Source organism: Chlorocebus sabaeus, chromosome 10, assembly GCF_047675955.1.
Source record: "Chlorocebus sabaeus isolate Y175 chromosome 10, mChlSab1.0.hap1, whole genome shotgun sequence".
NCBI classification, from domain to species: domain Eukaryota; kingdom Metazoa; phylum Chordata; class Mammalia; order Primates; family Cercopithecidae; genus Chlorocebus; species Chlorocebus sabaeus.
This window is the reverse complement of record NC_132913.1, coordinates 47,496,464-47,518,886: the sequence shown is the minus strand read 5'-3', so window position 1 is coordinate 47,518,886 and position 22,423 is coordinate 47,496,464. Positions and strand designations below refer to the sequence as shown.

Sequence of the window (22,423 nt, the reverse complement as noted above, 5' to 3'; positions counted from 1 at the left end):
TTTCCCATGGCAAGGGAAATGTTAAACTGTGAAAGAGGCAACAGCCCATAAACATCTGTATCTGCGTGCACAGCACAGTGGCCACCAGCTGCATGTGGCTATTGAGTGCTTGAAATGTGGCGAGTCCGAATAGAGATATGCTGGCAGCATAAAATACACACTGGATTTCAAATACTTAGTAGGAAAAAAAGTCAAACATCTCAATATTTTTATATTGGTTACATGTTGAAATGATAATATTTTGGATATACTGTATTGAGTTAAAGAAAATATTATTGAAAATTTCATCTGTTTTTTTTTAATGTGGTTGCTAGAAAATTTAAAATTACAAATGTCAGCTGCATTTGTGGTTTGCATTCTGTTTCTATTAGACAGCACTGATCTAGGTATTTCAAGACAAAAGAAGGAGGGGAATGTGCATTTGGTTTCTTCACAGTCTGTGTCTCCCAGGATACAATATCCTGTTCCCTGTTTCTTAGAGGCATGGATTGTCTCCCCGCTAAAAACCAAGGCCATACAGTATCACTGATGACATGCTTTTTTCCATTCTGTGGCTATTCTGCAGTTCACTTAGTATTTACATTGTTAACTTTTCTATGTAATCTTTGCCACAGAGTGTTTGTATACATTCGTAATAAATTTCTTAGGAGAAATGACTTAAAGCTTTTGCTACGGATTGCCAAATTGCACTCCCTGTGTAACCAGTTTGCTCTTACCACATGTGTATGCCTATTTTTTCATTTTCTCTCCGACCTGGGATTTTTCACTTTTTGTTTTTGTTGTTTTTGTTATCTTTGCCAATTTGATAGTATGTGCTCTCTCTATGAGAAAAGGGAACACACCTAAATTTCACACCCTGACTTGAGCTGCTCAGTATAAAATAACAGGAGAAAATGATGAAGGACAGCTTATCCTAACTCATTTTGGCTAAAGGTTTGAATTAATTTGCAGTCTGTGCAGAAGAGTGTCAGACTCAGTGACCATTCCAAATTATATTTTTAATGAATGGTCCTCTTTGTCAGCCATAAAGACCATAAGAAACAAATAATAAAAAATGCACAGAATACCTGGCAGGATGAATCCTGTGGGAACCAATCCGTAATGTGCCCTAGACACGAAGGGAAGCCAAGAACAGTTAACGTTACATGTAGTTTTGGAAGTACGTAATGAAGATCCTGGGGAAAAGAGTCCTTCTTGACTGGGAAGTTTTTAATTGGCATGGCTATGTGGGATACAGTTACATCAGGATTGCAAGTCCAATTAGCCAAGAGTCTACAAAAATCTGTTCTGTGCCTCCTGAACTTGAGAACAAATGAAAAGAAACCCCAAACACACTTTAGCTTTCCTTCTTTTCATTTGGCAAGAGCAGGAACGAGTTGGTCTTACAAAATTGATTGTCACTGCTGTCTCCAGCACATTAACATTTTTTACACACAACAATTTGACCAGTTCTCTAGGAGTTTGCTGTCCTGTAACTGTCTTGTCTGGGTTTGCTACATGGTGTAACAGTAAGAGCATCTCAACCCATTGGTGAATCAGATGCTGCCAGACATTGCTTTGCCACCCTCTCCCAGCTACTCCATATTCTGAGTAGGAGCTTGATGGAACTGCAAATCATTATACCTTTGCATTTTTTCACTTGGTTCATTAGTTTGATGATAAAATACATTTAAAACATTTCCTCCTAAATGATGTTTTATGCATTCTGTCATGCCCTTTTCAGGTGGTGGATAGGTCCATCACATGCCATTTCTCCAGGAATCATTTCTATCTCTCTGTTGAGCTTGTGTGTACAAACTATATTCTTTAGATTCTAAACATATCATCCTCTTTCTTCTGCAGGATGGGTTGGAACAGATTTTAATCTTCATTACTTTGCTTTTATTATGTGATGAGCTGAAGGATTTTGACCTTTCCGTTTCTGAGATAAATATCCCTCTTTTTTTTTTTTTCACATTTCAGGATAAAATCTTAGGTATCTGTTATAGCTTTGTTTGTCTCAAAAACTATCATTTTGGACTGGGCGCGGTGAATCACACCTGTAATTCCAGAACTTTGGGAGGCCGAGGCGGGCAGATCACAAGGTCAGGAGATCGAGACCATCCTGGCTAACACAGTGAAACCCTGTCTCTACTAAAAATACAGCAAATTAGCCGGGTGTGGTACCTGTAGTCCCATCTACTCGGGAGGCTGAGGCAGGAGAATGGTGTGAACCCTGTAGGGGGAGCTTGCAGTGAGCCGAGATCGTGCCACTGCACTCCAGCCTGGGTGATAGAGCGAGACTCCGTCTCAAAAAAAAAACAAAAAAACTATCGTTTTGTGTTGTGTTTTCCCCTAGAATCACTTCAAGTCTCTACTCGTATTAGTATATATTTAAAACTTGTGATTTAAACTTAGCCTGGAATGGTGACTAAGGGGTTGAATTTTGGGTTGAAATTTTTCTGTTTCATCTCCCTAAAGAAGAGGGCTGTGTTGCATTATTTCCTTGGCTCCATACATTCCTCCTGGCTTGGGTCTGATCTTGGCTCTGGTAGTGATCTCTTCCCTTCTTAGCCAACAGTTTCCTTAACACACATAGTCACTGGAAGTGGCTACTCAAAGAGCTTCAGTGGAACCTGACTCAGACTCATTCTTGTTACTGAGGACCTACCAAATACCTGGTTTCGTTTTCTGGTTTCTTTCAACTGCAGTGCAGTGGAGAAAGATGAGTCACTTGTCCCCTCTGCCTTAGTTTCCTTCCTTGTAGAACAGGATTAATAGTACTACCTTTGCCAGGTTGCCACAGGCTTGGATGAGATTATGTGTCAAATGGGGCTGTACTTTTAAAACTTTGTCATAGAAGTCAAGTACCTGTCATAGCTCTCTCCTGGTTTTTACTCTAACTAACCACATATTCATTGCTATACTCATTAGAAATAACAAATTCTCCTTCTGTTAGCTCATGTGGTTACTCAAAAATATTTTGTTGAGCACCTAAAATGCATTACTACATCTTATTCTCCTTTTCTGCAAAATCTCCTTACATAATGTTGTGTCAGCTAAATGGAAATCTTTAAGTACTATAGATAAATGCTCTATGAACAGTGATGGAGGATTTCCTCATTCAAAAGAATGAAAATGTTGATAGAACTGAGTTCTCAAAATAATCATTGTCAAAAAAAGGATTTATAAATGTGGGTATCTCATTTCTGTGGTACTAGAATAAGTGCTATATTACTCATGTTTTCTTGCATTTAAAATGAATGCACTTTTTATCTCTTTTTTTGAGTTTACTATTTAGAGTTCATGCTGAAATGTTTTGTGGCTTCATCTCTCTGAAGTACTTGTTGGTTTTAGAAAAATGGGTTTGTTATCTCCTGAGTTTCCATCACAACTTCTCTCTGATTCTTCTATGATTGTTTCTTCTGTTTTATGCTCAGCCACTAGAAGGAAATTTGATTTTTCATTTAATGGACCTAAAAGTGCTTATTCCTGTCCACCACCCATCCCCTACTTCACTTGCCCTGTTCCTGTCTTACTGGCTCCATCAGTGAAGTGTGTGCTTTGGGAAGAGCTTGGAGTCCGGTCTAGGAAATGAGCTTCAGCTTCAAGCCCTTCTCTGCCTTCTTTCTGAGTTAAGGTGTTTGTGAGAGGAAACAAGCAGGGGCCTGGAGCAATTACTGAGCCCAGTGCAGGCCTGGGTGTTAAGGGGGCCATTATCACCTTCTTCTGGATGTGGTTTGGAACAGGGACTGGCCTGTGGAAGGGTCCCAGGCTGGCCTGGTGCGGGCTGACCCAGGTAAAACAAGACAAATATTTTGATAAGCTGAGCTCTGAGCAGTTAAGTAGTGGGAAAGGGCACTTAAGTTTTATTCAGGACTGTATCATTTATTGTACCTCCATTCTGCAACACATACTACGTTCCTAACAAGAGAATGGGAATTAGTATTGTTAGGATCACAATATAGATGATTTATAATACGTATTTCTCAAATGAACACAGGAGAGATAATCATTTCATATCCCTGCCTCTCCCTCAACTCAAGCTCAAAGAAAGCCCACCTGCCCTTTCTGCCCCCACCTCCATCATCACCCAGCAGTCTCTGGGGTGAGGTCTGCAAAGAGTGAACTCACCTCCACTTGGGTTACTTTACGTCTTGAATCCTATTTTAATGCCAGAGCTGGTATGTTTACTCTTTAAAGTATAAAATAGTTTATACTTATTTTATTTATGTGTGTATATAGACATACACACATATGAGTGTATGTGTATGTCTATATAAACACACTCATGTGTATACATTTATACACATATAAAGTATGTGTATATATATATATATATATATATATATATATATGTAAAACTATGTCATGTAAAGAAGCTTTCTGGTTCCATGCTTTGACCGCGTGTCTTCAGCAATTTTCTAGTATCACTAAGATCTCAGCTCCCCTTGGAGGATTCACTCCTTTTTGATTCTGAGGGGTCTTTTGACAGACCTATAAAATCCTGCGTGCATGTTCAGGACCCATTTTTACCCTGGTGGTTTAAGCATACAAGGTTAAGTAAGCCCTGAACAAGGCGGGAAAGGAAGCAGGAAATCAGGGGAACGGAGGGGTTGTGTTCTGCTAATTCAGCAGGATAGTCACAGGAAGTGTGAGGAGGTATCATTGCTGATAACATGCTCACTTCAGCTGAATCCCAGAGAGAATGAGAAGGAGAAAAGCTAATCAGATGCCTCTCTCTGTTGTCTGATTGTTTTTCTCTTATGTGGATTTTTGTTTGTGGCATGGTCAGTTCATACATGATTTTACAAAATTGTATTGGGCCATTTTTGTCCCAGTTTATAACTTGAAATTAAAATAAATTGAATGCTGTGAGGTGTGGTTTTTAAAAGGTATCTTTGCCATTATTCTTTTACTCAGTAATTCTGTTCATGTAACCATTATATTTACTGATATTCATCTTGTATCAACAAGATGTCCAGTCCTCTTTGAAATCTGGGATATCAAAGCCTCTATCCACCAACCCACCATATTTTAGTAGTCTCCTAGATTTTTAGATTTTAAGGACCAATAAACTAAACAAAAATAATTAGGGTTAGGGATCCAGTATAGAGTCAAAAAGAACACAAACTGCAACAACCGCCAATCTTTTATCACTCTTTCTTAAAAAGAAAGACCATTTCACTACCAAAAAAATTAGAAGTACGTAATCAAACTTAATTTTTTGACAAATCCATGGCACCTGTTTTTCTGCTGACACACTGGTGATCATCTTTCCCCAGGTTAGTTTTGTGAAACCCTGCTCTGCGTCACCCTCCCTGACCCAGGCTAGTTCTGCTAGAAAACTTCTAGTGACTGCAAACACGCGACTCCAATTTTTGGAAAGGCCTTCCTTATAGTCTTTCCTTTTCTAGGTAAGCATCCATAAGACCTTCAGCTGTTCCTTCCTTGCAGGATGTGATTTCTAGCTCTTTGTTTATGGTGCTTACTTTTCTGAAAGAGCTCAGAAGACCAGGTTAAAGATGTTTAGAATAATTACATTCCATGTAGAAAACACTTCATGAAAACAGACTGTCTTATTCATTTATTCCTCTACTCCTTTCTTCTGAATGTCAAATGTTTATTATTTGTCAGGCACTATGCTGTGGCCTCATATACAAGGAGGAAAACACACATTCCAAGGGCACACACCTAATGGGGATGACAGTCATGCAGATAATGTAACAGGGTGCTGAGTGCTGCACCAAGATGCTGCGTGGACAGGATGCCATGGGCAGAGTGCAGAGACAGCACTCAGCTCAGCTGGGGAAGGTTGGAAAAGGCCTGCTGCTAGAGAATGCTATTTAACTGAGTCTTGCAGAAAGATGCTAAATTTCCCTGGTGAAGGTACATCTTAAAGGGCAGGAAATTAAAGTGGAACAGGGCAGGACAGGGACCTATATAGCGATATACAGGCAAGCTGGAGTTTTATTCATTAAGACTGTTGTAACACAGTACCACAGCCCGGGTAGCTTGAAACAACTAATAGTTATTGTCTTACAGTTGTGGAGGCTAGAAGTCCAAAATTAAGGTGTCAGCAGGGCCATGCTCCCTTTGAAACCTGTGGGGGAACATCCATCCTTACCTCTTCCAGCTTTGGTAGTTTGCCATCCATCCTTAATAAGTTCCTGGCTTGCAGGAATCTCTCCCTCCAGTCTCTGCCTCTGTTTTCACACAGCTTTCTCTCCATGTGTCTCTCTGTTAACATCTCCCTCTTATGAGGACACCAGTCACACTGGATTAGGGCCTACCCTAAGAGACTCATCTTGACTATATCTGCAAAGACCCTGTTTCCAAATAAGATCACCTTCAGAGGTCTTGGGGTGTAGGACTTCCACGTATCTTTTGGGGAAACACAGTTCAACCCATAACAGTGGGTGTTGGAGAATGGTGAGCAGAAAGGCCTAAGAGCATAATGTCTTTCTATGATTGGCCCTTGTTTTTTTTTTTTTTTTTTTTTTTTTTTAGTGCTACCTAAATTTTAATTGTTCTGGGAACTTGAACTTGTGCTTAATCAAAAGCAAACAAACAAACAAAAAAACAGGTATTTTCATGTGAACAAGCCAAGAGTTTTTGTAGATTTGTACAGTTGATTTTGCCCCTTTGGAACTTAAATGTAAGACCTGTTTTTCCCTAGTGAATATTATTTTATTGACTTTGGCCAAATATTCATTCTAGCCTGTTGAAATAATTTAAAAGTGTTAGTTCTGTCATCTTACATTCACCATCCCACCCAGCTTTGGGACATTTATATATTTGATAAGTGTGCCACCAGTGACCTGACATGTCATTGTTTAAAATGTCTTTTTACAAGTGCTGGCCAAGAACAGAACTATATGGCATATCCTCAGATGCCTCCCTTCGTGTTCACCATGACTGCTAACCAACAATTGACAACTCAATCACTCGTTCAACCAGTTACCCGCCCACTCAAGCCACATTTCATCTTCCCAGATTTCTTCATCTGACCTGTGAGCAAATAATGATTTTTTTATTTAACTCAAAATACATTATGTAACATTCCTAAGCAGCCCTGATTTTCTCAACACTCGCCAAAGTAGAAGTAACAAAAGTTGAATGTTCTTACAGTTCTGGAGGTTAGAAGTCTAAAATTTAAGGTGTCATGACTTGCTTTTAAGGACTTTGCTAGTACTTGTTCTTTTCATAAGTCTCTCTGACCTTCTGTTTACTAATCCAGTCTAGAATTTTGCCTCAGATCAACATTGGCCTTTTCTGCCTTTAGTTTCTAGAATCTAGTTTCTCTGTTTTTTAAGGAATCTGAATAGCATTTTGCCATCCTATCAACAGCTCTCCTATTATGCAAGCTTTCTCAAAACAAGATTGGAAAATGCTTACTGACAGTCATACAGATAAGAAGCACTTTTAGCCCTTATCTCCATACCCAGACCCTGCGTTTGCCAAGTACAAGCAAAAGAACATCATCGTCTGGGAAACAGTGGATTCAAGCTCTATTGAGGGTGAGGCATGTTACCTTTGTTTGGGATATGGTAATTGTAAGAAACTGATACTAAAGTAATTTTACAGCATTTGGTGCTCTTTATAGTTACGTTTTCATACAAAGATAATTCCTCTTTGATTTTCTTAAGTTTCAAGATTCTGAATTTTTGGAGCCGTACTGTCCTACCTCCACAATGATTGCTCATTTTTTCTGCAGTATCTAAGGACAGGGTAGTTTGCAGGCAAACCAGTAAGAAATCAGTGTGGGGGCCTATGTATCATTTTCCATCAGATCCACTCTTACAGCTGTAACCATTGTCACAAGTGACCTTTGAGCCAAACGTCTAAGTTTAGAAATGTCAACTCTGCTGGCAGGCTGTGGTAGCATTCTCTTGCTTATACAGTCCAAGTGTGTCTTTTACTAGGGATATGTTTATATCCTATCCCCAAATTTTTTAGAGCTGAAGTGAGTAAAATAGATATCATTTTCTTTGTCAGTCTGTTCTTCAGACTGGCTTTTCAAGGTCACAGGGCAGTCAGGATTTATTACTTGAGAAAAGGATGGACTACGTTTGGAAATCAATATGCTGGTGCAGTGTTTTGGATCAAAGCCAACTAGTGTTCCATCTAAGAAATGTTCAATTTGACTCTTGCCTTTTTAGCTTGTATCAGAATCAAGAGAAATTTCTAGGTAACTTTGTATACTGTTTTAATAGCTTCAGATAACTCTGTTTTGCTTCAGAGAGGATGTTTACTTTTACTCTCTGTCACACTGTTCTTGTTTTGAATGAAGCAGTCATTTATGGTTTTCAGTGTTGGAGTTTAATGCATTCACTTTACAGATTCAGACACAGTTACTTGGTTGTGTATGTGTGTGTAAGATTTCCAGTTGTGTGATTTACCTTAAAAGGAGTGACAAATTTAGAGACAGTTGGCAACAGTCTAGGAACAAAAAGCCTTTCTGGGTTTTTTGCGCACGTCCCCCACCCCCCTGCCCCGGCCCCTTATAGTTTTGTTTCTGCGGTGTTGGGTTGCGGGGGGCGGGGTGCTAATTTTTAATTCCATTTTAAGCACCTAAATTGCCTTGCTTCCCTCCTGTGATTTTATGAGCTAAATTGGCATAAATTATAAGGTCATATTCATTTTCTAAGGCAAAATATATTTCCCTTCTCCTCACTGCTGCCATTTCCTTTTGAGGGGAAAATCATATTACATGTTTATATTTTATTCACTCAAACCAGTGTATGTTGAGAGGTTACAATATGCAAAAAAAACAAAAAACAAAAACTGTGCTGAAAAGTAACAAAAAAGTTGGGTCTCTCTTTTCTCAACATTTTGCCACATTAGATCACATTGCTCTTAGGGTAAGAAGGTAGTCTAGGTAAATGCTCTCAAGTCCCAAGTAATTAGAATTAGAAGTGCCCTTAATTGAAGGGTATGGGAGAAAAGGATAACATTTATTAGTCATTGAATATTCATTATATGTCAAGCACCGTACTGGTCCTTTATAACAGTGCTGTGAGGGAGACATTATCATACCACTTTACAGATGAGGATCCTGAGGCCAGGCAACTAACTCCACCAGAGTCCCAGGGCTGCCCATTGGCCATATCAGCACTTGAGGACCGGTCTCTCTGGTGGCAACTCTGTCTTCTTTCCATTATAACATTGTCTTCCTTATGTTTCAGTAAAGTTAAGTAGTATATAAACACAAAGGTGACACTGTCAAAGCAAAGAAAATACTTTATAGGTTTTGGTGGGGGAGGAAGAAAATTTAAGAAATAATTATTGTCAGTTCATAAATTCAATCAGAAATAAAAGGCCACTTTCTATAATCAAATTGCCTTTGCTTTAAAAGTTGGGCATTAATCAGTGTTTGAGACATTTAGGGATTCATTTTTATGATAAATAACATACATTTTACTTGCAAAATTTTGGGTTTCATTTTCGGCACATATTATTTTCCTCTGACATAGTAGTACTTGGGAGCACTAATTTGGATCTGGCCATCTGTGACTGCATCCTTAAGTGCTGCAGTACAGTGACTTGTGGTAAAAATATTGCCATAAGATAATGTAAATGACCTTTTGTGTGCAATGTGCTCTTAAAAGACCATAAAATAGTGTAAAGCTACTTTACCTTGATTGCAGATCATAATAGACTTGATACTAAACTGTAATAGCAAGTCTGTGTAATAAATCAAATGCTTTATAGTATACTTTTTATTTAGAAGAGAAGTTACAAGTTTTTCATAGAATATGGCAAAAAAAAATGCATCTTAGCGATTTTTAATGAGGTAGTTTTAGTATTTTATATGAATTTTTTAGTCCAAGTTATACATACATTAAACAGCATCAATTGTCACCTTTATATACTATTTATAACGGATTCACCCAGGAATGTCGATAAGACAGATAAACAGGAATGGTTCTCAATTTAGTGAGAAAAGGTTATTAGTCTCAAAATCTGGGTAGAGATGACCAGTTTCATTTGTACTCTCAAAGGATGTGTTGATCTGAAAATTTCAAAGTTATGAAAAATCAAGTATGTAGATGTCTCTATCTTCTCTTGAAAAAATGTGATACTTTGTCCCAATGCTTATGTAATTCATTCTTTATCAGCTCACATGCTGTAAGGCAGCTAGGCTAGCTGAGGGTTAGACCACATGAGGATTGTCTGAACTTCTGCTAAATCACCTCAGATCTGCAGGCTCTGCGGCTGTGGCTGGAGCTGAAATTGTTTTCCTTTCCAGGACAGTTCAGAAAAGTGAACTTTGGGATTCCTTTTCTCCATCTTCTAAATTCACAGAGACAAGCCACTGGCTTTCCATTGCACAGATACCATGGATTATTTTTCTCAGATGTCAAGTTAAGCATTTAAGCCTTCTTCAAAGAAATCCTTTGTCTTTAATCTCTCCTGCCCTGTAGAGCCTTTCCATTCACCCACTCCGTCTCATCATCCCTCATTGTAATTTCTTGAACTTAAGTGTTATTGCCAAAGTACAAAAAGCAAGAAAATAAATAAAATGTGACATCTCTTTCTGCTAATCCTGGACATGAAATTTTCGTTAATCTTACTAAAATAATTGGTCTTGTGATTTCATTCTACAGTTCCAAATCCTCCAGCCTCATTCTGTTCTCTCTGTCCTTTTCTTAGAATGCAGAGTCCTCCAAGACCTTTGGAGACTTAAACTTCCACAACTCACTACATAAGTTTACATTAGATTCTTTATTGTCCTACAGAGGCCACCTAGATTTTTGTTTTCCCCAGTTTTTCTTACTCAACTTGACCTTCCCTCTATGTTTATGCCTCCTTTGTTTAGCATCCATCATACAGGGTCTCATATTTTTAGTTATTTTTTAGTATTAAAAGTTTTTTTACATCCCCCAAATGACTGTCCTCCTTAATGGTAGGTTTGGCATCTGCTGTATTTTTCATAGGCCTTGAAAGGGCATACTGTAAACATGCTATAAATATTTGTGAGTTGATTCCTTGGTTTGATTCTCCTTTCTTGACTATACTTATCTTTCCTGTAATCCCTTCACCTTCAGTGCCTGGTTTTCAGTTGTTTCTGACCTTTAGGTCTGCAGTAGCTTTTCTTGCCAAGCATTCTCCTTTAAACCCTGGCTTCAATTCCAGCTGCGTAAGATGTAGCTTCCTGTTCTATATACACCAGGAATCTTTTATTCACAAAGGTACACTCAGCCATATAACACAAGTGGAAGAGGCAGTTATCTAATGTAAGAGTTAGGCCACAACAACCAAATGAAATGGGGAATATCTTTCTATACCCTTAATTTTTGTGTCTTGGAAGTAGAAACATTGAAAATCTTCAGGGCAAAAGAGGTAAATGTCTTATAAAATTTATTTGATTTTGATTGCCTAATAAATTTTTACATCTTCTGTCTCATCTCCAAATACCACTGTATATACCAAGTAAATAAAGGAAATAAAACCAGCTGAATTATTCCAGGTAGTGAGAATTCAGAATAACATGGGTAATGACTCTTTCTACTATTTTTAGGCCTCATTCTCCAAAAAACTTTATTTGCTAAATAGATACAATATATACTTTGTGCTCCCTCCCCTATCCAACCACTGTTAAAAGAGCTAAAGCAAGTTTTAGGAAATCCCCTTTGTCTGGGAGGCCATTGAAAAAACAAAGCAGCCAAAAAAGTGAGTTAGAAAACTGCATTCATCTGTGTGTATATGTGTGAGGGTGTGTATTGTACTTTTTCTTTTTTCACAGCAACTCCAAAATAACAAGAGGGGGTTTGGCTTGTAGTCCTCAAATTCACTTCCCTCTAATAGATACGTTAGTTATTCCTTTTAAGCTTTAAAGCCAGTCTTGCCGACCCCTCACTGAGGTATATACTCTATTGGGCATGTTATTCCAAGATAGACCAATGTCATGTATCCAGAAGGTCTTTAGGCAGGTAACTTCTTCATGAATGTTGTCACCATCTGTCTTAAGGACCTTAGCAATTACAGAGTCCACCCTCATCCTCTTACTCTTTTGGAGCTGTGCAGAGTCAAACTGGGAATTACTTTCAATCTGTGGAACAATCTATGGTTGGTGACCCAAGTTTCTACAGCTGTCAACATGCTTGGCCTTTAAACTACAAAGCAAACATTCTGCCTCCCATCTTTGCTACTTAGTTGTGTAACCTTGAATACGTCCCTTACTCACTCTGCTCCTGAGTTTCACATCTACAAAGTAGGAGTAATACTCCACCTCCCTAAAAGATTGTTATGAAGATTAAAATAATTATATAAGTTTTATATATATATAAAACTTAGAATTTATATATATATAAAATTTAGAATAGTGCCTGGCATAGGGTAGGAGCTATATACCTGTAAGTAATTACTTTTATTATTCCCCTGAATTAACTCATGAGGTCATACGTTTTCCCATGTTGATGTTTTGTTTTTCTCTTCTTTTTCTCATTTCAATCCCCTGTCCCTCCTAGTTGCTGATTATGGTCATTTACATAGGCACAGCATCTTTTACGGGATGCGTAAATCCCTGTTTGTCCTTCAGGAGCAGTTACTATGAAAACTATCATCCTATATGCATGAGCAATATCCTGCCCTTTCTCAAAGTTAAAGTATCTTTTTTGTTTAGACATATCCCTTTTTTTTTTTTTTTACTGTTGTTTTAAACACACCCATTGTGTTTTCAGGTTTAATAATGTTCATAAAATATTCTAAAACTAGCACAAGCACTGCACATGACCCCATGTGCCTTAAATGAATTTACAACTGAAATGACCAATATTAAAGTAACTTAACAACCATTATCGCCATCTGTTGGTGGTGATTGGAGTGGACTCCACTCTCCAGAGCTTTGACTTATAACTGGGACTCTTCAAAAGCTGCACATTCCCTAGCACACAGGAAAATTGTGTGTGTGTGTGTGCGCGCGCGCGCATGTGCGCGCATGCATGTGTGCACATGTACACACACACACATTTTTACATTTGTATGTGCACATTGGATAAAGTCTATAATGATATGCACCAATAATCATATCCAGGACTTCAGGTGATTTTAATTTTTCAACCTACTTTTCTGTCTTCTAATTACAATAAGCTTGTGTTTCTTTTGTAAATATAAATTACCAAAAAGGTAGAATTTAGGAGGAACTAAGTGATGGAAGCAAAGGAGAAAATTAAGCTTTATATACTAATTGCAAACTAAGATACACCTAAATTTTATATTATAGCAGAGGAGATCTAAATGGAAGTAAAGAAATGAGTAAAACTGTGGTGCAAACTAAGGAAGTTTTAGTAAATTCTAAGCAAAAGGTTTTATTAGCCAGGTTCACTTGGGCCGAGAGGTTTGAACATGAACTTTTACCTGTTATCCTCTCTCTTTGAAATTCATATTATTATATAGTCATGTCTCTTAATTATTCTTTATCTTTTTACTGTCAGAGCTTGCTCTGGAGTGGATTATCTACTTTTAGTGAAGAATATTGTAATCTGGGTAGCTGGGGCTGTGGTCTAACCCAGTTACTCTGAAGCCAGATAAAACCCAAAGAATCTTCATAGTCACTCTTTTTTTTTTTTTTTTTTTTTTTTTCATAAAATTCTACACCATGCTGCTGTTTCGTCATACACTTTCTTGGTGTCCTTAGAGTGTGAATTCCACCAGTCAGGAGGCCTGTTTCTCCTAGTACGTCATATGTCCCTTATTCCGTAACAGTGAGTTTTTTTTAAACATGGGGTCTCACTCTGTCACCCAGGCTGGAGTGCAGTTACGCAATCCTGGCTCACTACAACCTCTGCCTCCCAGGCCCAAGTGATCCTCCCAACCTCAGCTTCCTAAGTAGCTGGGACTACAGGCACACCACCACGCCCAACTAATTTGTATATTGTTTATCAAGAGGGGGTTTTGCCACATTGCCCAGGCTGGTCTCGATCTCCTGAGCTCAAGCAATCTGCCCTCCTCACCCTCCCAAAGTGCTGGGATTACAGGCGTGAGCCACTGTGCCTGGCCGATGATTATAAATAAATAAATAAATAAATATTAAGCTACAGATAGGAGCAAGGGTAGGTGAAGATCTGGTTGCTTTGTGAATTTGTACCCAGATGTCTGTTACTCTTACAGGCATTGGTGATTGACAACAGAATTAGACTAAATGTTAACTGTCTATAACAGCTCCCCCTCACCCCTCACTTTAAATCTTACTGCAAGTAAAATGAGTAGAGAGAGATGATGACTGCTGTGAACCCTCCCACTCCTTATCCCAGTCCCTGAGGTGCCATTTGATATAAGGCTCCTCCTTATATTCTAGATCTGGACCTTTCCTGGCCCTTTTCTCATGACATCAAAAACTATTGGTTCTATACTCCAGTGACACAATAAGGTATCCAAGTCACCCACTGAGGAGCTAACTTAGCTAGGGCCTGACAGATTTCAACGGTGCATCTTCCAGTTCTGGGGTCTGTATTTGAATGGGAGCCTCTTGTGCTGGGAGTGGTATAATTGAGTGGACAGCCCAAAAGAAGAATGTTTTAGGAAAGGGAAACCCTTCAGTACCTTAGGTAAATCCAAATAAGCAGCTTCCTGTGCCACTTGTTTGCAGAAGGCCAGTATGCAGCTGCCCCACAGACAGAGTGGAATCTGTTTTCTGATGCTCTGTGAAATCACAGTCTTTCAGTCTTAGCCCACAAATTGCAAGGAAAACCACAATAGAAAGTAAAACTGATAAATGTCAGAAATCATTCTTTTTCTGCTCAGCATCCTCTGTCTTGTTATCCCTCTTTCAACCATAAGCCACATGTTTATTTCTTACGTTTGAAACAAACAAGTAAAAAATTGCCTGTGCTTAGAAAATGACTATTTCAGTACCATACAAACCTTCCATTACTCTTCTACTTCCATACTCAGAGGTCATTGTTTCTCACAATCATTTCATTGATAAGTTGCCGTGAAAATTTACTCGTTTGTGAGCTCCAGGATTTCAGGCAAGGTGTAATGCTCAAAACTTGTATGAGCTTTTTGTTTTCTCATATGCACAAATGGGAATAATAACACCTACCTCATAAGATTGTTGTGAAGTTAATTAAATAGGAGCATACATGCAAAGTACCTGGCACAGTGCCTAGGACATAAGTAGGAAGTCAAAAAATGTAATGCCCTTTCTAGTTTCTTAGAAAATAGCCAACCAAATAGTTGAAGAGATTAGGGATAGTTTCATGGAAAAGATAACGTTTGAACAGGTTCTTCAAGTTCAAGCATAGGTAGAATAGGGTAATGGAGAGATGTTTAAAGTGATATTTAAGGTAAATTAATGCAACAGACAGGGTTGAAAGGCTGGATGCAGGGAGAACTATTATGTGTTTTTTGCATGTGTTTAGGAACAGTGAAGGGAGAAAGTGAATGTTGGAAACATATCAAAGGCAAAACTCAGAACTGAGTTATTGATCACCTGGATACAGGAATTACTGAGTTAGTGATGGCACAAAGACCCTGAGCTTGATAGGAGATTGGGAGAGTGACAGTGCTAGTGAATGAAAAGAGATGAGGAGAGAGACAGGGAAAGCCATGTTTAGGGTACTATTGAAGATGAGATTTAGAAAGTGATGGGCTTGATATTTCACTACTTAAATATTTCACCAGATATTTAAGAATCCTAATAAAATATTAAGTTATTTAAGTGGAAAGAGGAAGAGAGAAAAACCAAAGCTTTGGTGATTTTAAAAAAACACATATACACACACAAGAACTGGGCAGCATCAGGAGATTGATTAATTAAAACTGTGGCACTGAATGAATTTCCTAAGAGAAGAAACAGTTGAAGACCAAATATTAAACTTGATGAAAGTACTCCGTTAAGGAAGGAGAAGAGGAAGCTGAATGGGCGAAGAACCCCTGAAAGAGGACTGTGAAAGATGGAATGAGATTAGGGAATACCTGCCACAGAGAAGGGAGGTGCACTGGCATAGCGGACTCATGCCAGACGTAGCAAAGAGGCTGAGAGAGGGTGTGGTGTGGCTTGCATTCAGCACTACTGAGCCTTTTCTCTTTGCCTACTTCCTCATTCCCCTTTCTCCATGCCTTTTCCTGTCTTTCCCATCATTAAATGTTGAAAGCAGAACTAGAAGTGTCGAAAGCCAACCCTTTACCTTCCTTCTCCTAAGTAGCCTTTCTTCTGTTTGGTTTACAAAATGCCCTGAACTCGGAGAGCTCAAGCAGCCTCTTAATCACTGTGACTCTCAATCTCTTTACCCCAAATTGGCGTCATACCTACCATCCCCGCTGCTTTAGGAAAAATATGAAACAGGGATACAATCTAGAAGTGCTTTTGTCAAGGACTTGTGCACACAAGTATCTTTGTCCATTTTTTGTGTTCCTATAAAGGAATACTTAAAGCTAGGTAATTTATTAAAAGAAAAGGTTTATTTGCTTCGTGGTTCTGCAGGTTTTACAAGAAGCATGGCACCAGCACTTGCTGCTTGTGAGGGCCTCAGGAAGCTTCCACTCCTGGCAGAAGGCAAAGGGGAGAAGGTGTGTGCAGAGATCACATGGAGAAAGAGAAAACAGAGGAGGGAGGTGCCAGGCCCTTTGCACTGGAACTAATAGAGCAAGAACTCACTACCACAAGGATGGCACCAAGCTATTCATGAGGGATCCACCCTCACATCCTAGACACCTCTCATTAAGCCTGATCTCCAACATTGGGAGTTTTTGTTTGGTTTGTTTTGAGACAGGGTCTCACTCTGTTACCCAGGCTGGAGTACAGTGATGAGATCACAGCTTACTGCAACCTCTGCCTCCCAGGCTAAAGCGACCCTCCCACCTCAGCCTCCTAAGTAGCAGGGACTACAGGCCCCGCACCACCATGCCCAGCCAATTTTTGTGCGTTGGGGGGGTGGAGACGGGGTTTTGCCATGCTGCCCAGCCTGGTCTCGAACTCTAGGGCTCAAGCCATCCGCTGGCCTTGGCCTTCCAAAGTGCTGGGATTACAGGCATGAGCCACCATGCTCAGCTGGGAATCATATTCTAACATGAGATTTGGGTGGGTGAAATATCCAAACGATAGGAGCTGGTAAATATCAAGCATATAACCTAGGTGGATAGATGGTTGCTGAAACGTTGTCTTTAAATCACTTACTTTTTTCTCATTTGTAGATTTTTATAGATTATTTCTTTGTAAGCCTAGTGATCTGTGTTAATGTTGTTAAAATGCTCACAGTCTCAACAGGGAATTGAAGGTGTTTGTGCAGCATTATGCCTCTTAGATGTAATTGTCATTTGAACCTGAAATTATCTTTACTTTTATGCTAGTTAGTAATAATTTGATTACACGGAGTGAACATAGGGAAGATTAACTGTAGGAGAGAAGTGGCTCAAGCTATTTTTTTTTTTCTTCCAGATAAATATATTTCAGCTTGTTTCAATGCATAAAATACAAGTCTGTAATATTCACAATGGCTTGAAATGCTACAAAATACTTCGATTTCCTAAAAAAATGTAATATGCTTTTTAGTCCTCAAAATCATTCATGAGAAAATTAAAGTAGAGCAAATGTGGAATTTTCAAAGTTAATATCTAGGAAAGTAGACTGTAAATGAGGAAACCTGAGACTCAGATGCATCAAGTAAGTTACGTGCATTTCCCAGAGTCTTACTTTGATTTGTTTTGTTTTGTTTTTGAGATGGAGTTTCGCTCTGTTACCCAGGGTGGAGTGCAGTGGTGTGATCTGGGCTCACTGCAACCTCCGCCTTCCCAGTTCATGCGATTCTCCTGTCTCAGCCTCCCAAGTAGCTGGTACTATAGGCATGCACTACCACACCCAGCTAATTTTTGTATTTTTAGTAGAGACAGAATTTTGCCATGTTGGCCAGGCTTGTCTCAAACTCCTAGCCACAAGTGATCCACCTGCCTCGCCCTCCCAAAGTGCTGGGATTACGGGTGTGAGCCACCACACCCAGCCTTACTTTGATTTTTAAGAAACATTTTTAAAAGTTATCTTTCAAATTTTTTTCCCTCAGTTTTTAGAAGGCAAGCATAGATAACAGTGCTTTTCCTTATGGTATGTTCACTATGGAGAGAGTATGGGGTTCAGTTCATATTTACATTATACTGTCGCTTCATTTTCAGTAGCAGTATGCTAAATTTTAATGTTCTTAATTTTTCCTATATTCCCCAGCATCTATGACACATAAAGGAATCTGAACGTATTTCTCTTAGAAACTTCATGAAATTAATGATTAATCCCTGATTAATTCTTATATTCTTCATTATATTCTTGATTGCCCATTTCTTAGACACATATGCCTGCACACAAGTTAGTGAGTTTACTGTATAATTATTATTACTGAATTACACATGGTGTAAATAAGTGTATTTATGAACAGTTATAAAAGTCCTCAGTAAAAAGGATCTGTTTGGCACCATTAAGTGTGTTAAACATAAACATGCGCTCACACCTGCCCTTCTGTGGCGATATGGAGCCTTGCAGTGCTGTCCATGGAACCAAAATGAATAGAATAATGCAAGCAGTTTTTCCCCATTACTATTTCATAAAAGCTGTGTGGATCATAGGAGAGTACTTTCCTGTTAGAATTCTATAGCCTTGCATTTGGCTTTGTATTTTACCACTGATGTTATTAGAAGAAAATATTTTGTATAGAGTCCACATCCCATGTTTCTGTCCTAAGATTGTCAGGTAAGTACCCGATTTCTTCAAAGTTGAACTTCAAACTACAATCCCACGATTCAAACGAGAGGCCTAGCCATTCCCTTTTTTTCAGTTTTGAGTTTAGAATTCTCATTTCCTGTCTCTTAGTAAAGAACATTTTGTACTTTAAAGTTTGCAGATGTTTGAAAAGGACGTGTGTTCTTTGGATTTAGGCATTAATAAGGGTTCCTTATAACTTCTTTTTCTTTCTTTTCTTTTTTTCCTTTTTTTTTTTTTTTTTTTTTTTTTTAGATATGGGAAAATAGTCTCCACAAAGGCAATTTTGGATAAGACAACGAACAAATGCAAAGGTATGTTTTCTTGGCTGGTTATTTGGTAAATGATAGCTTTAGAAAAATGATGGAATTTAAAACCTGATCTTTGGTTCAAAACCACCTTCATTTTATTAAAAACCAGATCTTATATATCACCCAGTTTCTGTCTTGCACAGTGTCAGCATATTGCTTACGTTTGTCCCTGGTTGGGTTTTGGCTACAAAAACCAAATACAAACCCAAAAATACAAACCCAAAAATACAAACCCAACAGCAGCTAGCAGTTTGCCAGAATTCCAGATTTGACGCCAGTAGAGTTAACATGCAAAATACTGGTTGGCATTGAGCCCTTGCTTTTAAAAGGGGAGTAGAGTTAGAAAATAGCTTTTCTTTCCTGAGCCTGAGGAGATTAGAGCTGCTTACTGAAGACCATTGGACTGTACTAAAGAACTGAAAAGATTACATATTGTGCAAATTGGCTCTATTAATTAGAATAGAGTAGTTTTAAGCAGTACTTAATTACATGTTTCAATACTCCCAATTGTTCTCTGCTGAATGCCTGTTGACAATATTGGCAGCGGGGAGGAGAGAACCATTTTCACTGACCAAATTGTAATAGGGAGGGGAGGTCATGCGCCCCTTTGAAATATGCTGCTGCATTAATTTGATGCACTGACCTTCAGTTTTCCATGTAATTAGGATGAGCTCATCCAGCCCCATGTGCTGGAAGAGGAGGCGTCTACAGTAAGCAGCACGGATGCTCTGTGGTTCTGACTTTTAATGATCCAGCATCTTAACAATAGACATGTGATTTCTAGGAAAAGGGAAGAATAGAGTCAGCTGACTTTGAATCCAACTACTGACCCCATGAACTGAAATAAGTTGACAGGAATAGGCAGAGAAGGCAAATCTCCTCATTAATTAGACCCCAGTTTTTCAAGTAGTGGTGACGGGGCAGTGGCTTAGCACAATGTGAAAAAGGCAGAGAACATAAATGAACCCTATGGTAGGGGCCTCTCCTTATAAGCCAAGCATTTCCTTTAATCTAGACTTGAAGTGGTTCATTGTATTTCTGTCTCTTCTTCAAAGTGCCTAAATTTAAAGGAGCTATTGTAGCAAATAACTAAGCCCATGTTTAATCAACATGGCACATTAAGGCAATTTTGCCTTGGGACAGTGAATAGAACGTGCTTTATGTAGAGTGGTACCCAGTAAATATTTTAAATGAATTAAACTAGAGAGAGTCAAATTGTAGACTGAAATGCATATACTTAGTTTCCAAGATTAGTCTTATTTAACATTTATAAATGATTTGGGAGAGCAGAGACACAGAAAGAAATCTTTTGGTTTTATAAAGAAAAACAGACTCTTGCAGGCATAAAAATAGGAAGCTGATCACCAACATCACTTTGAAACTAGAGAGAAATCAGAGTAGACGAGTGGTTTCATCCATACCCTACCTCATCTCTTTTTCTTCCCCATCCCAAAAGAAAGTTTACATGTTGGCTCAGTGTGTTAAAAAGCAGAGCTGCCCTAATTAAGTAAAAGAAAGGACCCAGAGGTTGAATTCTTCACCACATCCCTGAACTGAAAACCACACTATTTTACACTCTGCTCCAAAAGCAACCTATTCCATAGAAGCCTTTTCAAATTGCTCTACATGATCTAGAAAAGGTATGGGAAAAAATAAACTAATGCTAAATCTAACATGTTGTCATAATACAAACCCTTAACAGTTGGTAAGGGTCCATAGTAGAGAGATTTATGAACTTCTAACTAAGGGTAGGACTAATTCAGAACTGATTTTAGACACAAGAAGTCTCCTGGATAACTTCCTTTAAAGTGGGTCTTGGGAGACACTGCTTTTGGGTATGTGGGCAGCAATAGAAACCTTCCAGGGCTCTCTGCTTCACACAAGCCTCCCAGCAATAGGTGTCAACAGATATCTGGTGGGTTGAGACGGTGGTTGAGTGAGTGAGTGGAGAGGGTAAGAGTGGGTTTATAAAATCATAGAAGCAAGAAAAAAGTAATTTCAGGACAAATGAGAAGAAATAACACTTAACTTAGCTCATAATAAAGTTAGATAACATGTTACCCAAGATGACGTGATAGGTAGATAGATAGTCATATAGATGATTGATAAATGAATATAAAATAAATGCATAAAAGATTATAGAATATTAATGTAAATGAAAGCTACTTGTGTTATATACTAATTTTTTAAGATTAAGCAGATCAAAGGACTTTATATATGGGAATGAGAGATCTTAGAGGGTTACAGAACACTTTTTGCCACAAAACATATGTTTGGAACATGTATTTTCAAGATAATTAAGCTGAAGGAAGTATTAGAAAAACATGTACCTAAGTTATTAAATTTTAAAATTCACAATTCAGTTGCTATTTTACATTTCAATTTCTCTCAAAGTTTAGCCAACAAAAGGCATTTCTAGGCCCTCCAATACTGGTAAATGTGGCAGTTCAGGACACAAAAAAAAAAAGCTCACAAAAGATTGGTTATGAAATTGATTGATTATTTATACTTACAGAAGTGCATGTAAGACCAGAACACTTACACACATTAGCAAAATTAGTTTCAGGATGAATTAGACTGACAGGAAAACTAAGGGTAAAAGCAGGCAGCTTTAAGTTATTACCAAATGTCCCTGTGTTTCCTAGTGGCCATGGCAAAAATAGAAAACATAGCTCTCCCTATGATTCAATCATCACAATGTGAGAGGAAAATCCAGGGAGCAGGAATAACATAACTATTCCTGGTCCTGAAACCTGAGAGGAATTCTCCTGGGAAGCCTCAGTGAGAGGATGCCATGTTATTTAGTGAACGCTGCCTTCATAAACGTCTTTACACCTATTATAATCAAATCCATAGAGCCTGTATAACTGAAATTTTATATTGTCTTCTATTTATTTGAAAGTAATACAGATAGAGAACATGAAAGAGCACAAGGTTGCATATTTAACTATTATGTTTGTCTTCAGCAAATGGTTATAAAACAGCCATAGTGTGGTAGGCATTGGGAAAGGCCAGAAAAGGATGTTGACAGTTAACTAAAATACAAGCATTATGGATTTCTCTATAAGAAAATAACAGATAACAGAATACAAATGTTACCTGAGTTGGTAGTAACTTCAAATACAATAACATCAAAATTGAGATCTTCTGTTTATTGTAATTTGTTGACAATAGCAAAACTGAAGGAAAAAACTTAAATATCCATCAGTAAAAGCTGTATCATTTCATTGTAGCTGGGTGCTCATTTATGACCCACTGAAACTGTATGAGAGAGTATGTGCATGTACATGTCTGTGTGTGTATCCACAGAGCATTGTTGCATGTTAGCATGGACGACAGATGTCTAAAAAACATCCAAGATATGTTTAACCTTATTTCTAACCTGGCACTTAAGTAGCATTCTTTGTTTTACCTAGATCAACCTCTTCATTTTGCTCTCCAG

The 22,423-nt window shown here is 38.3% G+C and overlaps 1 protein-coding gene across 10 annotated transcripts in view; it reads left to right on the top strand.

Annotated features, from left to right (window-relative positions):
• Nucleotides 1-22,423, top strand: part of RBMS1 (RNA binding motif single stranded interacting protein 1) — a 217,182-nt gene that overhangs the window by 151,666 nt on the left and 43,093 nt on the right. For all 10 annotated transcript variants that reach the window (XM_007965129.3, XM_007965128.3, XM_007965125.3 and 7 more), the window contains exon 3: nt 18,926-18,984. In XM_007965129.3, coding sequence (XP_007963320.1) covers nt 18,926-18,984 — 59 coding nt within the window. The remainder of the gene's footprint in view (nt 1-18,925; nt 18,985-22,423) is intronic.